Source organism: Gadus chalcogrammus, chromosome 23 (assembly GCF_026213295.1).
Source record: "Gadus chalcogrammus isolate NIFS_2021 chromosome 23, NIFS_Gcha_1.0, whole genome shotgun sequence".
NCBI classification, from domain to species: domain Eukaryota; kingdom Metazoa; phylum Chordata; class Actinopteri; order Gadiformes; family Gadidae; genus Gadus; species Gadus chalcogrammus.
Window position 1 is genome coordinate 21,259,738 of NC_079434.1, and position 16,249 is coordinate 21,275,986.

At 47.4% G+C, this 16,249-nt stretch overlaps 2 protein-coding genes across 2 annotated transcripts in view; one reads left to right on the top strand and one right to left on the bottom strand.

Moving 5' to 3' along the window:
- Positions 1 to 851: 851 nt before the first annotated feature.
- Positions 852 to 6,866, bottom strand: LOC130377044 (choline-phosphate cytidylyltransferase B-like). The gene is made up of 8 exons (XM_056583980.1): positions 6,725 to 6,866; positions 4,439 to 4,538; positions 3,622 to 3,738; positions 3,274 to 3,425; positions 2,773 to 2,851; positions 1,995 to 2,137; positions 1,405 to 1,593; positions 852 to 1,082 (listed from the first exon to the last, which is right to left on the bottom strand). The coding sequence occupies exons 1-8, from the start codon at positions 6,761 to 6,763 to the stop codon at positions 852 to 854; spliced, it is 1,050 nt and encodes a 349-aa protein (XP_056439955.1). The 5' UTR covers positions 6,764 to 6,866.
- Positions 6,867 to 8,699: 1,833 nt separating this feature from the next.
- The window catches only part of pola1 (polymerase (DNA directed), alpha 1), a 49,351-nt gene continuing 41,801 nt past the window's right edge, over positions 8,700 to 16,249 (top strand). The window contains exons 1-12 of the mRNA XM_056583981.1: positions 8,700 to 8,881; positions 9,354 to 9,472; positions 9,953 to 10,049; positions 10,248 to 10,322; positions 10,432 to 10,547; positions 11,413 to 11,475; positions 11,901 to 12,002; positions 12,286 to 12,388; positions 12,708 to 12,852; positions 13,478 to 13,650; positions 15,250 to 15,362; positions 16,089 to 16,202. Coding sequence (XP_056439956.1) covers positions 8,833 to 8,881; positions 9,354 to 9,472; positions 9,953 to 10,049; positions 10,248 to 10,322; positions 10,432 to 10,547; positions 11,413 to 11,475; positions 11,901 to 12,002; positions 12,286 to 12,388; positions 12,708 to 12,852; positions 13,478 to 13,650; positions 15,250 to 15,362; positions 16,089 to 16,202 — 1,269 coding nt within the window. The 5' untranslated portion in view covers positions 8,700 to 8,832. The remainder of the gene's footprint in view (positions 8,882 to 9,353; positions 9,473 to 9,952; positions 10,050 to 10,247; positions 10,323 to 10,431; positions 10,548 to 11,412; positions 11,476 to 11,900; positions 12,003 to 12,285; positions 12,389 to 12,707; positions 12,853 to 13,477; positions 13,651 to 15,249; positions 15,363 to 16,088; positions 16,203 to 16,249) is intronic.

Consider the following 16,249-nt stretch of genomic DNA (forward strand, 5'->3'; position numbering starts at 1 on the left):
GCTGCTGTAGGGGGCAGTGTTTTATGACGAGGCGTAACATACACAAACAATGTGACATTCTCGAGAACGGAGCACGACATGTGCGTGAGTATTGCTTGCTGCACAACGTGTATCACATCCATAATGATGGTTAGTGTGTACTCACCACAACCATGTCTGGCTCTATCACAGTCAGTGGCAGGTAACCAAAACAAAACGCCTCCATATTCAATTGAAGGTTGAACAATAGCTGACCCAAACGTACGAGGGACAGAAAAGAGATGAGTGTTTTTTCTGTGATGAGCAGGCTGCTTCAGGCAGGTGACGCCAACCCCTCCCCTCCAAAGCAGCCCACAGCCGGAGTCGAGACATTCTAGACCGCATATAACTCCTGGATGCCTAAGCTAATAAACTGGTTTGATCGATTCTAACTCCTCCCCCTGCCCCCCCCCCTCCCTCCTCCTCCTCTCCCTTGGCTATTGGTCCGCTCCGTCGCCCCCGGCAACAGAGGCTGAGATGGCTTCTTTGAGGTTGTCCCTCTCCACCTGCAGGACAGAAGTGCATTTCCCACAATGCCTGCTGGCCAACAGGCCTCAGCAACAAGACATTGTTTCCAATGTGTGTGTGTGTGTGTGTGTGTGTGGAGTGAGGATTTAAGTGTGTGGTGTGTGTGTTGTGTTTGTGTTGGGGGGTTTTTGTTGGTGGGTGTGTGTGTGTGTGTTTGTGTGTGTGTGTGTGTGTGTGTGTGTGTGTAAGAGAAGTCTTTGGGTGTGGGGGGAGGGGGGGCAGTGTATGGTGAGTGGGCGTGTGTTACGCGTGTCAATGTGTTTGTGGGGTGGCTGGTGGGGGGGGGGGTCAGGGGGGGGGCGTGCCTACTTCCATCCTCCGTCCCCCCTTCGCACGCTCATGCTACTGATGGAGGCCGACGCCCCCTTTGGGGAGGGCGGCGGGGAGGGGCGGGCGCTGTGCCAGCGGGCCGAGGGGGACGGCGGCGACGGGGAGCGCAGGGGCGAGTGTTCCCGCGGGGGGCTGCTGCAGGGCGAGCCGCGCGGCGACAGGGCGTAGGAGATCATGCGACCACTCCGCTCCTGGAACACCTGTTTCTGGACGAGAGAAGAGTGCATGTGACCCCCCTGGTGCTACCGGCCCCTCCTGGTGAATCACCTGTCTAACAACGGCTGAATAGTTAGGCTACAGGGACTCCAACCCGGGGAGGAGCTGCCAATCAAATCACCTGTTCTCAGCTCTGATACTGAGAGAGTAAGCTAGGTACATCAAACGACAACGCGGGGACAGCGCCCTCTCTGGTGACATTGGTTACTGCAACCTTGGTCAATACGGGTTACGTCATGCCTGTGTGGCACACAGGCAAGGTCTGTTCACCCTTAAGGAGAAAGAGGCTGCGTGGTGAAGGGATGAATTTACCCATGTCCCGTCGGGCCCGAAGAGCTCTAGGAAGTTACCGATGAATTCGCGGGACTTCTCCTCCCACTTCTGGATGAGGTCGTGGCTCTTCTCCTCCACGCGGTACACGAAGTGCTTGCTCTTCTCCTCCACGGTGCGCACCTTCTCCTTCATGCGGTCCACCTGATTCTGCAGCCGGTACTTCTTCTCCTGGGGTCGGCGGGGACAAAGGAACGGCACTGTCTTCATTACATCATCTCCAGGTTTCTGTTCCGCTTCAGCTGAGTATGTGTTTAAATCATTTCTTCATATTTCCATGTTTATGTTCTGCTTTCCCAACCATATCAGATTGTTCATGTCATCTCTGCTCTAATGAAAAGTGGGACTTTTTTACTGTCAAATTATTCTCACTTTTCAACTCAAAGACTGCATCTGAATCACTGAATAAAAGCACGGAATTAATTTAACTGAAATGTAAGGGGTACTAAACACTGAACTTTGAACCCTAGTTTTCCTTGTCCATGGGTAACCCCAGCAGTCTTAGGGTTAGGGTAAGGGTTAGGGTTAGGGTTAGCTAAGCCTAACCCTAACCCTAACCCCAGCAGTCTTACGTTGATGTAGCTGACGTTGAGCTCTTTGGCGGTGTAGCCACGCTGGAGGTTGCGTCGGGCGTAGACGTCGTAGTCCCTTACGATGCGGGTGATGAGGTCAGAGGTCGAGATGCCCTCGGTGCGTTGGGTGGGCACGAACATGCCTGATGGACCCACAGCCAGGATTAAACGGAAACAATCATATAATCCTATTGATGTACTTCATTCAATCATTTATTCAATATAAAGAAATATATATTCATATACTTATATATAGACTTATAGATATACTTATTAATTGGGAACAAATGTCCTTCTTAAACATATTATATCATATATATAAATCTTTCATTTACATTCATTTTTAAAACACATGTATGTATGAATGTATATCCCAAAAACAGTTCAGCAAACTTCTGCTGAAAACTATTAAGAGTTATCGCCAAATGTAATAATTAATCTTTCTACTGTACACTCAAATAATAGAAGTTCTGATTTCCTTGATGCCACTGGCAATGTGTCATTGCGTTACAGGGTAAACAAATCCTATTGGTCATCATCGGTCCACCAATGAGCTCGCACCATAGCCACGCCCACAACCACTGACCCGCCTCCTTGATATGTTTATCCACCAATGAGCTCGCACCATAGCCACGCCCACAATCACTGACCCGCCTCCTTGATATGTTTATCCACCAATGAGCTCCCACCATAGCCACGCCCACAATCACTGACCCGCCTCCTTGATATGTTTATCCACCAATGAGCTCGCACCATAGCCACGCCCACAAACACTGACCCGCCTCCTTGATATGTTTATAGACGTCCTCACTGCCGGCTGAGGAGTACGGGATGTCGTCGTGGGCCACGAAGTCAATCTGAGAAAGCATCGGGGCGATTAGTGTGACAGACAGGTCAGGGCCGGCCTCCAGAACCCTGCCTGAACGCTGATAGACTATTGATCGGTGATTAGTCTCACCTTTGCCTTGGCCTATTTAAGCCTTTTGATCACCATGTGACCAGTGAGTATGGGAGGTAGGTATTTGTGTTCCTGGTTTTCTGTGAGTACTTTGGTTCGTGTTGCTGTGAGTTTCAGATGAGGTTTTATTCATTTTGTGAAGACTTCTGTCATCATTGTGCCTTTGGGTCTTCATTACAAGCAGCGCTGTGCATGGTCTTTGATAGCATAGTTCATACCACAATGACCTCAGACGCTGGATTTCACAGCAGAGGTAAAGGACACTAATAATAATTAAAAGATGAAAACACACACACGACAGACAGACACACAGACACACACCTTGTGTTTGTGGAGGAAGTCGTGGCTGAGGGTCCAGGGCGCGTCTCTCACCACCTCGTCGACGTAGCGGCAGTGCCGTAGCGCCTCGTAGCGTTCCGACTCGTCCATCACCGTGAAGCCCTTGTACTTGTGCGTGAGCTCGTCGCTGCACACTGTCAGCGCCAGGTCGTACCGTTAGAGTCACAGGAACACTTTACAGTTATCCTTAAACATTTCATTAACTATAAAAATAAACATTGATAAAGCGTAGAAATGTGTTGTAATCGTACATGGGATTGTTAACATCAATGCATATCTATATGATGTGATGTAAAATGATGTGAAATAGTGTAGGTGTCATTCCCTCACCCCCTACGATCAGGTACGTGTTGGGGAAGAGGTTCTTGGCCTGCATGAGAGCGCGGGCATGACCCGAGTGGAACAGATCGAAGATGCCATCGGCGTACACCCTGACCGGCCTGTCCACTGTGAACACACACATGGAGAGTGGATGAGACAGCCCAGGTTTTACCCAATTACAATTAGGGCATTTAGCAGACGCTTCTATCCAAAGCGACTTACATCGGTTAATACACACATTGACACACCGACGGCAGAGTCAACCCTGCCAGGCGACCGCCAGCTCGTCAGGAGCAGTTAGGGTTAAGTGTCTTGCTCAGGGACACATCAAGACTCAGCTAGGAGGAGCTTGGGAACGAACTAGCAACCTTTCAGTTACAAGGCAACTGATCTACCTCCTGAGGTAAGCCGACCCATAATTACCCCTAGCTATACCTTTTATATTATATTGACCGATTAATTTACGCCGAGTGCTCAACCTGCAAATTGGTCAGTGGTGTTGGTGGGAATCAGAGACGGTTTAAGCATTGTATTCTGAATAACCGAAGGGATGAGGAAGAGGGATGGGAGCAGTGAAGACTGTGTAGCATCCTATCCTAGCTATCTTTGTTGTATACGGGGGATGGGTTAACCTAGTGATTGTTAGTGCTTGGCACTTGGTTCTATGAACCTCCTTACTGTACCAACAGCGATATATTGTTGTTTCTCCTTCTTCTGACAAATGTACGCATTGTACGTGGCTTTGGATGAATGCGTCTGGTAAAGGCCCGTGGAGGTCAGGAGGATGAGGAGGCGGTGGAGGCGCGGGAGCAGGGTAAGGCCCTACCAGGGGTTCCTCTGCAGGCCTGCTTGATGGTGAGGCGCTCATGGGGGGCTCTGCAGTCACAGCTGGTCTCCTTGGCAAATATGGCGGGCTCTGTCAGAGTCTGAGGAGGGAGGGAGGGAGGGAGGGAGGGAGGGAGGGAGGGAGGCACAGGAGACGACCACAGAGGAAGGATCTTCATTTTAGTCCTGTAAATATAATACACTGTTTATTTTCATATCTTCATCAAAATATAAACTGGCATTGAAAATTAAGCCTTGGAAGAAATCGGTGTTCGTTAAATATACATGATCAGACCACCTTTGCAGCATGAAGACAGGAGACAAGTGTGAAATTCTAAAGAGGTGTGTGTGTATGTATATATATATATAATGGATAAATAAATGTTTCTAGCGAGTGCGGAAACAGAGTGAGTGGCAGTGGACGTCCAAGGGTAAGAGCAGTGATATAACATCAGCCACAGTATTATATGTTTGGTTGTTTGTACCCAGCATGCACCTCTTCTCATGCTTCTCGGGTCTGGTTACAGTAACGTCCATCTGCCTTATTGAGCCCAGCCGATGCACAATCCGTATCCAGACTATCGATCGTGAGACAGATGAGGCTGCACTCAAGGTTATTGATCCACGTGTACACGTGTGTATGTGTGTAGTTGTGGGAGTATTTTGTGCGTGTGTCTGTGTCTGTGTGTGTGTGCAAGAAACAGTGGAGGGGCAGAACTGCTTTTGACATTAAACAAACCAACCGGGAACGGCTTCCACCATGTGGTTAACAACCTTAACACACAACGCTGAGTTAATTTCGGCCACATGCATTCGGTGGGAGGATGTCTCTCTATTTGGGGACCCCCACACCGGGGAAAGGGACCTCAACCCACAGACCGACGGTAACCCTAACCGTGAGACTGATGGACAGACAATTAGAAAAATAGGCAGACAGGAAATGCCAGTTGCAAATTGAGAAGCTAAGATAAAGGTGTAACAAAGTGTTTGGATACGCTCATTCATTTGCTTATTTGGGGCGCATCAAACATGTTGATCCAACCTTACAATGACCGCTGTGAGAGAACAGGAGCTGCCTTTAACTAGTGGGTAAGGCCAACACAAACCAGTCACTCGGTCAGAGAAATAGAGCCATGTTAAGCTTTAATGTTTGATGACATTTCACCAGGCGCATTTGACAAAGGTTGGCACACCATATTCTACCAGGTCCATCTAATAATTAAACAGATGGTGATTGTCACTGCATCATTTTACCGTTGCTTCTCTCTACCTTCAGTCAAATGAAACATTTAAATGTTTTATGGTCCAATTCAGCCTCCATCCATCAAACCTTTTCATTGAAGAGAAGATACTTCAATCACCCTGTGGCCGAACCCGTCGGAGCGAGATGGGGCAGGGACATTGCATCGGGGTGGCATCATTCATTACCCATGATTCCATGGGGCAAGGTGAAAAGTTAGAAGGGTAGAGGGTGAGTAGGGGTTGGGTTGGCGGGGGGGGGGGGGGGTGCTGAGGGACCGTCAACAAAGAGCAGATGGCACAGCAGCGGCAGTGCTGCTTAGTCGGGCTTACATGGAGCAGGCAGCAGCCTATCAGGGTGACCACAGCGAGCATGCTGGGAAAAAAAAGAAGAGTCGGATCTGGCCCGTAGATCAGCATCCAGCCTAAGAGGGATTAGCCCAGCAGCGGTAGCACCCAGGCTAGCAGATCTGGAGCCACAACAGATGCAGAGATGGCAATGGCGGCTCCCAGGCAGAGGGAGGCAGACAGATCAGACAGGATAGAAGAGAGAGACAGAGGGTACGGCTAAGAGGGGAACCGAGAGGCAAAGGGGGCAAATAATAGATGATATGAGCGACATTGCAAAGAAATGTGAATGATGAACAACATGGATGATGCTGTGCTATCGAATGTTTGCCTCAAGGGCTTTTCCCTGATCAGTGATGTAAAACCACCAGGACCCCTTCTGTTATAGTGCTAGCATTCACTATACCCCCTGACACACACACACACACACACACACACACACACACACACACACACACACACACACACACACACACACACACACACACACACACACACACTGGCAGAACAGCCCAGCCCACACAGTGTCCACTCAGCGTTGTGAGACCCTTAAAGGGACACGGTAACAGCAGAGAATCCTCCATTCTCTTTGTCTCCATTTCTTCCTCTGCTCTCTTCCCACACATACACACATTATATGATGGGCATGCACACAAACATGCACTAGCACACACACACGCACACACACAAAATGCCCTACCGTCCGAGGATGGGGGCAGGTGTGCTCCAACTCCTCCATTATTCCCAAAGACTCTCGGGGTACAGCTCTGGGATCCCGTTATGTGACTCAGCATCAGTGAGGACGAGGATGCCTTTCTCCTTTCCCTCTCGCCTTCCTCCCTTCGCTCTCTCTCGCTCTCTGATTCTTTCTGCTCCCGCTATTCCCCGCCCACTGTCCCCTATCCTCCCCTGTGAGTCCTCTTTCACCCCTCCTACTCCTGGGTTTTTTCCAGCGGAGAAATCCCTTGCTCGCGGAGCCCAGGCAGCAGCAGACAAGCGGGCCTCAGAACCCTTTCCATGGCGACGCGAAAAGAGGAGAGCGCTCCGAAGAGAGAGCCAATCAGATGACCGCGCCGGAGTCGCTCATTTGCATAAATGGTTGGGATTGGTACGTTCCATAGCACCATCACAGAGAGACAGTGCTTGGTACCACTGGCCATCATTAGTGGCCTTGTGTTGTCTATCCATTTCGAGTCATCATTGATACAATTTATCGATAGCTTATCGGGTGTTTAAAATAAACCTATAGCATATAGTCCTAAACTAACCTAGATAACTTCATGACATCGCTTTGGACTCCATCTAGATTTCTAATATATGTATAGTTGTTTACAATGTATTACTGTACCTTTAATTAACCGTCGTTGCTTATGTTAATTAAACGACGTTGGTCAGATTGTTTTATGTTTGGAGGGTGCTTGTGGATCCGGCGTGCAAAAAAAGCTGGGACGAATTCAGCTCCGAATACCTGATCGGCTTCATTGTGAATATGATCATTTTAAATAAGCACTTAGTGTGACATTTAGCTTTCAAATATGCTTTTAAAATTAAAAGAAAAGATAACTTCATAGACTGGTTAGTTCGCTTACCTTGAGCGATCCCCTTCTATAGTGACGCGTATCCGCAGCTGAAAAAGTCGAGCGAGTTCTGGTGCGTCTCACCATGATGGAGCCACAATAACAACAATAATATACAGCAAGTTTTAAAAGATGACCGCCGTGTATTACGAACCAATACACTTATCCACTCGTTTTGGCCTTTCTCCCTGAATGTTTAGCCTTATCATAATAATAATAATAATAAAAAAAACTATAATTTCTTTCAGCCTATTGATTGAGGGCTGCGGGCCACCAGCTCCCCGCCTGTTCCACGCGTCTGGTTTTGGTTAAAGTTCGGGCAGTGGACCCGTGATGAGCAGAGACAACAATGGGTCAATAGAACAGAATGGACCATGCCTACAGTAGCCAATGTCAACCCTCCTTGGTCCTGTTGTCATAAGCGATTTGAGAATACATTAGCGGAATAATCTGTCGTCAATATTTCAGGACGAATATTCTTATTTGATAACATCACTGTTAATCGGATAAACGAAAAAAAAAATGTCTGAGATTGACGAAAACAAAACACTCTTTGTGGTTTGTTCTGACGTTGAGCGCACAGCGACGCCACGCCTCGGTGGCGCGTCTGCCCTGCAGGCTGACACGCATCTTTTGTGTGCGTTCAAAACTCCCGCCAGGGTACACCGAACACGTCCTGAATAAAGAGGAAGAATACTCACCTGAGACAACATAAAGTATTCGTCCAAAGAAGAAATATTCTTGCCTTCCTGATGGCCTGGGAAAAGTAATGAATATCTTACAGTGTTCTTACTGATATATTTGCTTATAGGCCTGCGCCCTAAGGCCGTTCCGATAAAAAAAACATTTTTATTACAGTTTTAAAGCGGGCGACTGTTGGATAGCTGTTGTATATGCCATTGTGTTCTGGGGTCATCGATGCATTGTCCCTACAGCATAGGGCTACTACAACAAGTGGTGGCAGTGTTGTGTATATGTACACAACACTGCCACCACGAGGACACACGAGGACACTCGAGGACACACGAGGGGGTTCGTAGTTCCCGATGTTGTCATTGGCTGAACACAAGCCACGTCATTTCCTGCATATGACTTTCCCCGGGAAGAAGAATTGGCGCGGATTGCTCTGTTGTGTTTGTTGACTTGACACATCGAGGGCGCACGGTTTTATAAAGTGATTCATATTCATATATATATATATATATATATATAGACATTTTAAGTGGAGATAATGGCGCCGGTATTGAACCCGGATAAGGACGCTGATAATGTCGACGACGGTGAGTTGTTTAGGCTTAAGTCGCCTTGTTGAACAGAGACAGCTAGGAGGCTAAGCTCTGTGACAACGTAACGTTGCTGCAGCTGCTGCTACGCACTAACAAAATGTACACAACACACACACACACACACACACACACACACACACACACACACACACACACACACACACACACACACACACACACACACACACACACAAGAGAGTTGTCTGTTTTCCTACACACAAGAGAGTTGTCTGTTTTCCTGACTTCAAATAACATCAGCAAAGTTATCATTGTTTAGCTGTGTTTTGAGCTTCCAAAGTGTTACCAAAATGTGGGTCAGGCCATCTACTTGTGTGAAACGCTAACTCAATACAGTAATCCGTGGGCTAAAGTACATTCTATCTGATGTGGATGTTTGGTGCATGACGAGAAACTGGTTGCTACACATGATCCAGTGGGGTGACATCATTGCGCGCGCTGTCCCCAGGTGAAGCCTGCGGTCTGGCGGCGTCGCGCTCGAGACGAGAGAAGAGGGCGAGGACAGGCCGGACGGCGGCGCTCGAGCAGCTCCGGAAAGCCAAGAAGGGCGAGAAGCTGAAGTATGAGGTGATGAAGTGGACATGTTGATAACATGTTATTCCTTTGTCCGTTGGAGTATCACAGTGACGATGTAAACAAGGTGTTCATCCTGCATGCGACCATTTATCACCTGGGAATGTGTAGCGGTGTGTTATTATGAACATCCTGTACCGACGGCGATGTATTGTTTCTCTTTCTTCTGTGAAATACGCTTTGGTTAAGGGCATCTTCTAAACGCCCTTAATGTAAATGTTTATTTACATTCATTGTTGCAGGGTTGTTGACACTGCTGGAAATGTAAATCTGTACACATAATATCTAAATGTGTATTATAGTTCAGCCAGCAGTTATTAAATATGGACAGCTGATGATTGATAAATATTGATAAAGGAACGATAATGACATTCCTTGATTAAGTTGCATTTTCCCTCCATCTCGCATAACATTCTTTCAAAGTACAGCCACATGGTAGAGGTTGTGATGAGTCTGACGGTCATGGGTGTGCAGGTGGAGGAGGTGGCCAGCGTGTACGATGAGGTGGACGAGGACCAGTACTCCAAGATGGTGCGCGAGAGGCAGGATGACGACTGGATCATCGACAACGGTACGACGCTCCTCTGCCTCCTGTTTTCCTTTTGATAGTTCGATAAAAAATTGCGTCCTTTTCTATAGTTTACTTATTGAATCTTTCATTTTTTTTTTTTTTAAAGCTATTACAATATTTTTATTTTACAAATAATTTATTTTATAGGGAAAGATACCGATAAAGTAATTGTGGAGTTTGTTTCTTGTTGTTCTACAGATGGTACCGGCTACGTGGAAGATGGAAGAGAGATATTCGATGATGACCTGGACGACGACGTGGTAGAACAGCGCGGTAAACCCAGCTGGTCATACGTAGAGACAGGTCGTACCTGAGGACACCGGGATGGTTCCCCTCCGACATCAGTCACCCAGAAGTGTGTATGTGTCGTGTGTTGGTACAGGGAAGGCGAGCGCTAAAGGAGCAGACTCCAAGAAGAACTTGAAGAAAACGGCGGTGGCCAAACCCAACAGCATCAAGAGCCTCTTCATGAACAGCAACGTCAAGAAACCTGCTGAGGTGTGTGATGTACGCCTGGATACTAGGGCTGGGAAACATAATCGATTCTTCGATGCATCGCGATTCTCGCTAGAATGATTCTGTCTCGATGCAGATACTTTTTGCCTGCTGCAACATTCTGTTCGCCAGAGAGGGATAATTTTTGTAATTTTAAAATTATTGAATTTATCTTCAGTGTGTGTTGGCCAATCTGATTTGTCTTGACACGATTGCGATTCAGCCTACGCATAGCATGCGCGCAAACTCACAGCCAGACACAAGAACTCCTTCTAATTCAAGAGCAGCTTTTTCTTTAATGAAAGAAAATAAAACTGAAACCTATTTTTTGCATGCTTCCATATTGTGTTATAATGTAAGCTGCATTGATTATTGAATTGTTCATAGAAAGTCATATTTGTGACAAAAGCTTTCTCTCTTATAAAATATAAGATAAGTTAATTCATCTGTTGTTGTTAATGATCGTCACAAAAGTAGGAAGTGATTAACAAACTCTTGAGTAGCAAACCCAGATGTATATATATATTTTTGAATATCACGCATGGAAATGTACATAAAAAAATTTGTTGCATAAATCGCTTCAGAATCGAATCGTTGGCCTCATAATCGGAATCGAATCGTGAGGTGCCAAGAGATTCCCACCCCTACTGGATACAGTAGCTGTATGAATTCATGTGTTTATGTGTGAGAATAACTTTATATTGTGTTACAATTGAACGTTCTGATATTGAGTGGATACTTCAGTTGTTCTCACTTGTAAGTCGCTTTGGAAATTTTTTTTACTAAATGCAATTTGAGTATTGAAGCTAATGCATGAATGTATTTTTTTATTAACATGTTGTCCAAATGTTTGATTTGGTGTATGCAGAAAGACGTGGACCTGTCCAAAGACGACCTGCTGGGAGACCTTCTGCAGGACCTCCACTCGGAGGTGGGGGCATCCCCTTGGGGGGCGTTGGACGACCTTTCCCCCTGTGGGACCTTTACTACCATGTCTCTAATTAAGTTATAAAAGAAAACTGGTTTGAAGACTCATCCACTGCTTGTAAACGCTTGCTTATCGTACGTATGATTTTAAATGGTATCGTTTTCCAAATTAACATATACAACATGTTAATTACATTACAATTAGGGCATTTAGCAGATGCTTTTATCCAAAGCGACTTACATCGGTTAATACCCACAGTGACACGCCGACGGCAGAGTCAACCCCGCAGGGCGACCGCCAGCTCGTCAGGAGCAGTGAGGGTTAAGAGTCTCGCTCAGGGACACATCAACACTCAGCTAGGAGGAGCTGGGGATCGAACTAGCAACCTTGTTACGTTTTGTACTTTACTTCATATTTGTATTCATCAGAAGCCGTCTCTGATGACCCCGCCACCGGTCGTCAGACTGAAGAAGAAGAAGTCTCTAGGAACTCCCATGAACCCGTTCTCCATCAGACGGCCACCTCCAAAGGTACCTGGTCCTGTCTGCGTGGCGTTTTAGTTGCAATCGGGCAATCCTTATTGTTGAGCCCTGCGATATGCTGCTCTTCCATTGGTCATGCCTTCCTCCATAACTTAAAGTGTATTCATGTGATGTGATGTAGTCAATACATTTAGGAGATGCAAGAAAAATATTGTTGTTATTGTGTCAACGCTTTATATACTTTGAGGTCAATAAACGATGGACCAGTTTGTGGGTGGACTTAATCAATAAGGAAACTCTACTAAATGGTAAATATGGTGTTTGTTACTAGGAGTCCTTCTCACCAGTAACCCCAAAGAGCAAGCCTCCTCCCGTTGAGACCCCCAGGACCACCAACCGGCCCGCCGTCAAGGAAGAGGAGATCCAGGTGGAAGGTACAGGAGGAGGAGATCTGGAAGAACACGTGCACGTTCCCAGTCCTCCTTTGTCATTGTTCGTCACAGAAGGCTTCTTCAGTCAGAAGAACACGTGCACATTCCCAGTCCTCCTTTGTCATTGTTCGTCACAGAAGGCCCCTTCAGTCAGACCGCTGCAGTCCGCTAGTCTCCTGGGGTTCTCACATCCCACAGAACCAGCTGCACAGATTTGGACAAACTGAACAATAACCTTCAGCTAGGACATTGAGATCCAGCTTCATTCAGGCCTTTCTCTTCCCTCTGCTCATCGCTCACTCTCGCCTATCTCACGTTCCAGTTCACGACTCTGAGTTCGATGGGATGGACTTCGACGAGCCGATGGAGGTGGAAGCGCCGTCGCCCCGCGCCGAGGAGGAGGTCCAGCCCAAGGTGGAAGCAGCACTGGAGACGGTGAAGGCCGAGCCCCAGGACCCAGTGCTGCTGTGAGTCCCGGCCCATTGCTGACTGCAGATAGCATACCATGGTTCAACGGGGCTGGGTTTAGAACAATGCACCCCTGCTCCTCTTGGTGTTGGTGGACCCCTCCCGCACGCTTTAGGGTTTCACCTGCAGGTTCTTTATGACCGTAAACCCATCGGTCAGGAGAAAGGGTACCTGGAACACATGAATCATGGGATTGAATTACACCAGACGATGTGTGTTCTATAAATCTAGATGTGATCTAAGGAGTAGAGCCATTGACACTGCTGGCCCACGAAGGGCAGCGGGTAAACAACGGTTCTCTCTGGTTCTCTCTGGTTCTCTCTGGTTCTCTGGTTCTCTGGTTCCCAGGTCTGGGGGAGCTCAGTAAAGGCAGCCTGTAAACAACGGTTCTCTCTGGTTCTCTCTGGTTCTCCAGGTCTGGGGGAGCTCACTAAGGGCAGCCTGTAAACAACGGTTCTCTCTGGTTCTCTGGTTCTCCAGGTCTGGGGGAGCTCACTAAGGGCAGCCTGTAAACAACGGTTCTCTCTGGTTCTCTCTGGTTCTCCAGGTCTGGGGGAGCTCACTAAGGGCAGCCTGTAAACAACGGTTCTCTCTGGTTCTCTCTGGTTCTCTCTGGTCCTCCAGGTCCGGTCGGGCCGGTAGCTCGTGGGGACAGGAGGAGGAGGGCGGGGCCAATGAGGGCCCAGCAGAGGTACAGGTGGACTCCAGTCAGCTCCCATTGGTCCCGGGCCCGGAGGGAGAGCTGGTGTTCCGCTTCTACTGGCTGGATGCGTTTGAAGACCAATACAACCAGCCAGGTGAGAGGCAGGCCATCCTCCACATGAAGCAGTGATGGGTTTGGTGCAGCATCTAAAGACGTCTTTCTGCCAGAGTAAAGAACAGAAGAGATCGCTGATAAGATAGACCTGGCACTGGCTCCTTGTGTCGGGACGGGCTGTGCTCATGTTTTCTCAAATGTACAGAATGAAATGCAGGCTAGAATCAACGTGCTGCAGGACTCGCTGTTCCATTTGTATTGCAACACTCCTATCCAATGAGGCTGACAGCATGACGCTTTGACCCAGGGGGCCCTGTTTTAACGGTCTGAAACGCAAGTGAGAAGCGCCAAGCGCAAGTAGCTTTGTGGGCGGTTCTACGGCGATGTCGCTAGTTTACCGGCGCGAAAAATGACTTTCGCCCGGCGCATATCTAAAAAGGGTTGGTCTGAAGTAGCTGATAACCCGTAGGTGTGGTTTGGGCGTAACGTGCAACAAACCAATGAGAGTGCCAGCTCCCATCCCCTTTAAGAGCCATGAGCGCATTTTGAATCTGACGAGTTGATATTTTGACAGCGCGTCTGCAGTCTCCGATGAGACAGTTGCACATGAATTTCAAACTTCAAATGGCTCAGTTTATGGCCAAATAATATGGTCTAATTCACACATGGAATAAGGTTTTCTTCCACGAGTCACGACTTCAGAAATACTGAGTCAAATAAATTTCGGCAAAGAAAACTTATATGATATAACGTATGATATGCGGTAACTGTGATTCTATTTAATGATATACGCAATACATTCTAAACATCGTTTCTTATAGTATTGTATGCATTATCGTTATCGACTTGTGTTCCTAATATGCATGTGTCCCCCCGTTAATACACATTGCCATGGACTGTATTATGCGTTACTTGTTCAGTTGGCGTGTGTTTAAACAGATGGATGCACACATGCGTGCCCGCATTCATTCATTCTTTTTAACACTCACTCGCAGTAAAACAATGTTTTCTCACGATCAAATACTCATCAATCCTAAAAGTTATGGGCATGTACACGATGTCTGTGTCAAGAAAATATGTGTTTGCTGTACGGTGTTTGCAGATGCATTGACAACTTATTACCGCTGTATCAGCTGTTCTTTCCCAAATAATTTACCAAGAATGTGAGGCTAGGTAGATGAGAGAAACAAGGTGTATGCCCGAGGTGCACAAGCAACATTATGCATGCCCCCTTAAAATAGCATCTGAACAACGCCCCACTGACTTTAAACCAGGTAATTCCTGGTTTGTGGTGCAAGCGGTTTCTGAAACTGCCCTAATTTTTACCCTAATTTACCGACACGTGGCGCAGGAGGGAAAAGAACGCTCTGCGCCAGTTGCAAACTAGCAACGACACATGCGCCAGTGATTAAGTCAATTGCGCCGGATGCAAGATAGGGCCCAAGGTGTATAAACGTCCATTTTGGATTTATGTGCGAGCATCGTGGTAAAATAGATGCCTCTCCTATTTTTATACGTGCAAGGCTCTAGCGTACACGCCCACATCTGCTATATCTGTTGAACAGTTGAAGCCTCCCACCCACGTGTGTCTGAGAGCCTTTGTCGGTTCATCATGTCTCAATGTTCTGCTGCTGCCCAGGCGTGGTCTACCTCTTTGGGAAGGTGTGGATCGAGTCTGCCAAGGCCCACGTCAGCTGCTGTGTGGCCGTCAAGAACATCGAGAGGACCATGTACTTCCTCCCTCGCGAACATGTGAGTTTAACCCCCCCCAGCTACTGTCACATGACCGGAGGGTTCTCTCTAATTCACCCATTCATCTGCTTAGTGTCAGAATGCGAGTGAACAGTGGGGCTGGGATCCTAGCAGGACTGATCAGATCCATTCCCCTTTTCTAATTTAGATTCTAGGGGGAAGTAGCAATTTGTCTGTCAGCCGGCGTCTGAATAAATCGCCCACTGCTAACAGTGCCAACAATGCAGGGGCGAGAGGCTGTTTGCGTGTTCTCTCTGTCGACTGGGATACACTAGCAGATGAAGCACAGGAACCACATCAGTTTCTTTGTCAAAGGCTGCAAGTTAATAATATCTAATATCATTTGACAAATGTTTCAAGTCAACAGAGATGAGATTTCAGTTTAATGTTGGTAATGAAACTGTCCAGTGTGTGTTTTTCAACATTGTTGCCATAAACCTGAAGGTATTAAAACAATTTAAACTTCATAAATGCCATCGGATGCTGGTTTAAACTCCTGGCACAAAATGTATAAATTTGGTGTGTTGTATAAATCACACAAATACTGTGTGTGTGTGTGTGTGTGTGTGTGTGTGTGTGTGTGTGTGTGTGTGTGTGTGTGTGTGTGTGTGTGTGTGTGTGTGTGTGTGTGTGTGTGTGTGTGTGTGTGTGTGTGTGTGTGTGTGTGTGTGTGTGTGTGTGTGTGTGTGTGTGTGTGTGTGTGTGTGTGCGCGTGCGTGTGCGCAGAGAGTGAACACTAAGAACGGGGTGGTGTCGGACACGCCGGTGGGTCTGATGGACGTCTACCAGGAGTTCAACGAGCTGTCCGAGAGGTTCAAGATCATGAAGTTCAAGTCCAAGGTTTGCCGACCCTCCAACGTCTTCCATGTCACTTGCATCGTTGGGAA

Excerpts from the sequence above, each read along its gene's own strand:
- LOC130377044 (XM_056583980.1), bottom strand. The coding sequence starts at position 6,763 with ATGGAGGAGTTGGAGCACACCTGCCCCCATCCTCGGACG. Across the intron at positions 3,426-3,621 it reads CACGTACCTGATCGTAGGGG|TGTGCAGCGACGAGCTCACG; the intron begins GTGAGGGAATGA and ends TGGCGCTGACAG. Across the intron at positions 1,594-1,994 it reads TCAACGTCAGCTACATCAAC|GAGAAGAAGTACCGGCTGCA; the intron begins GTAAGACTGCTG and ends CGCCGACCCCAG.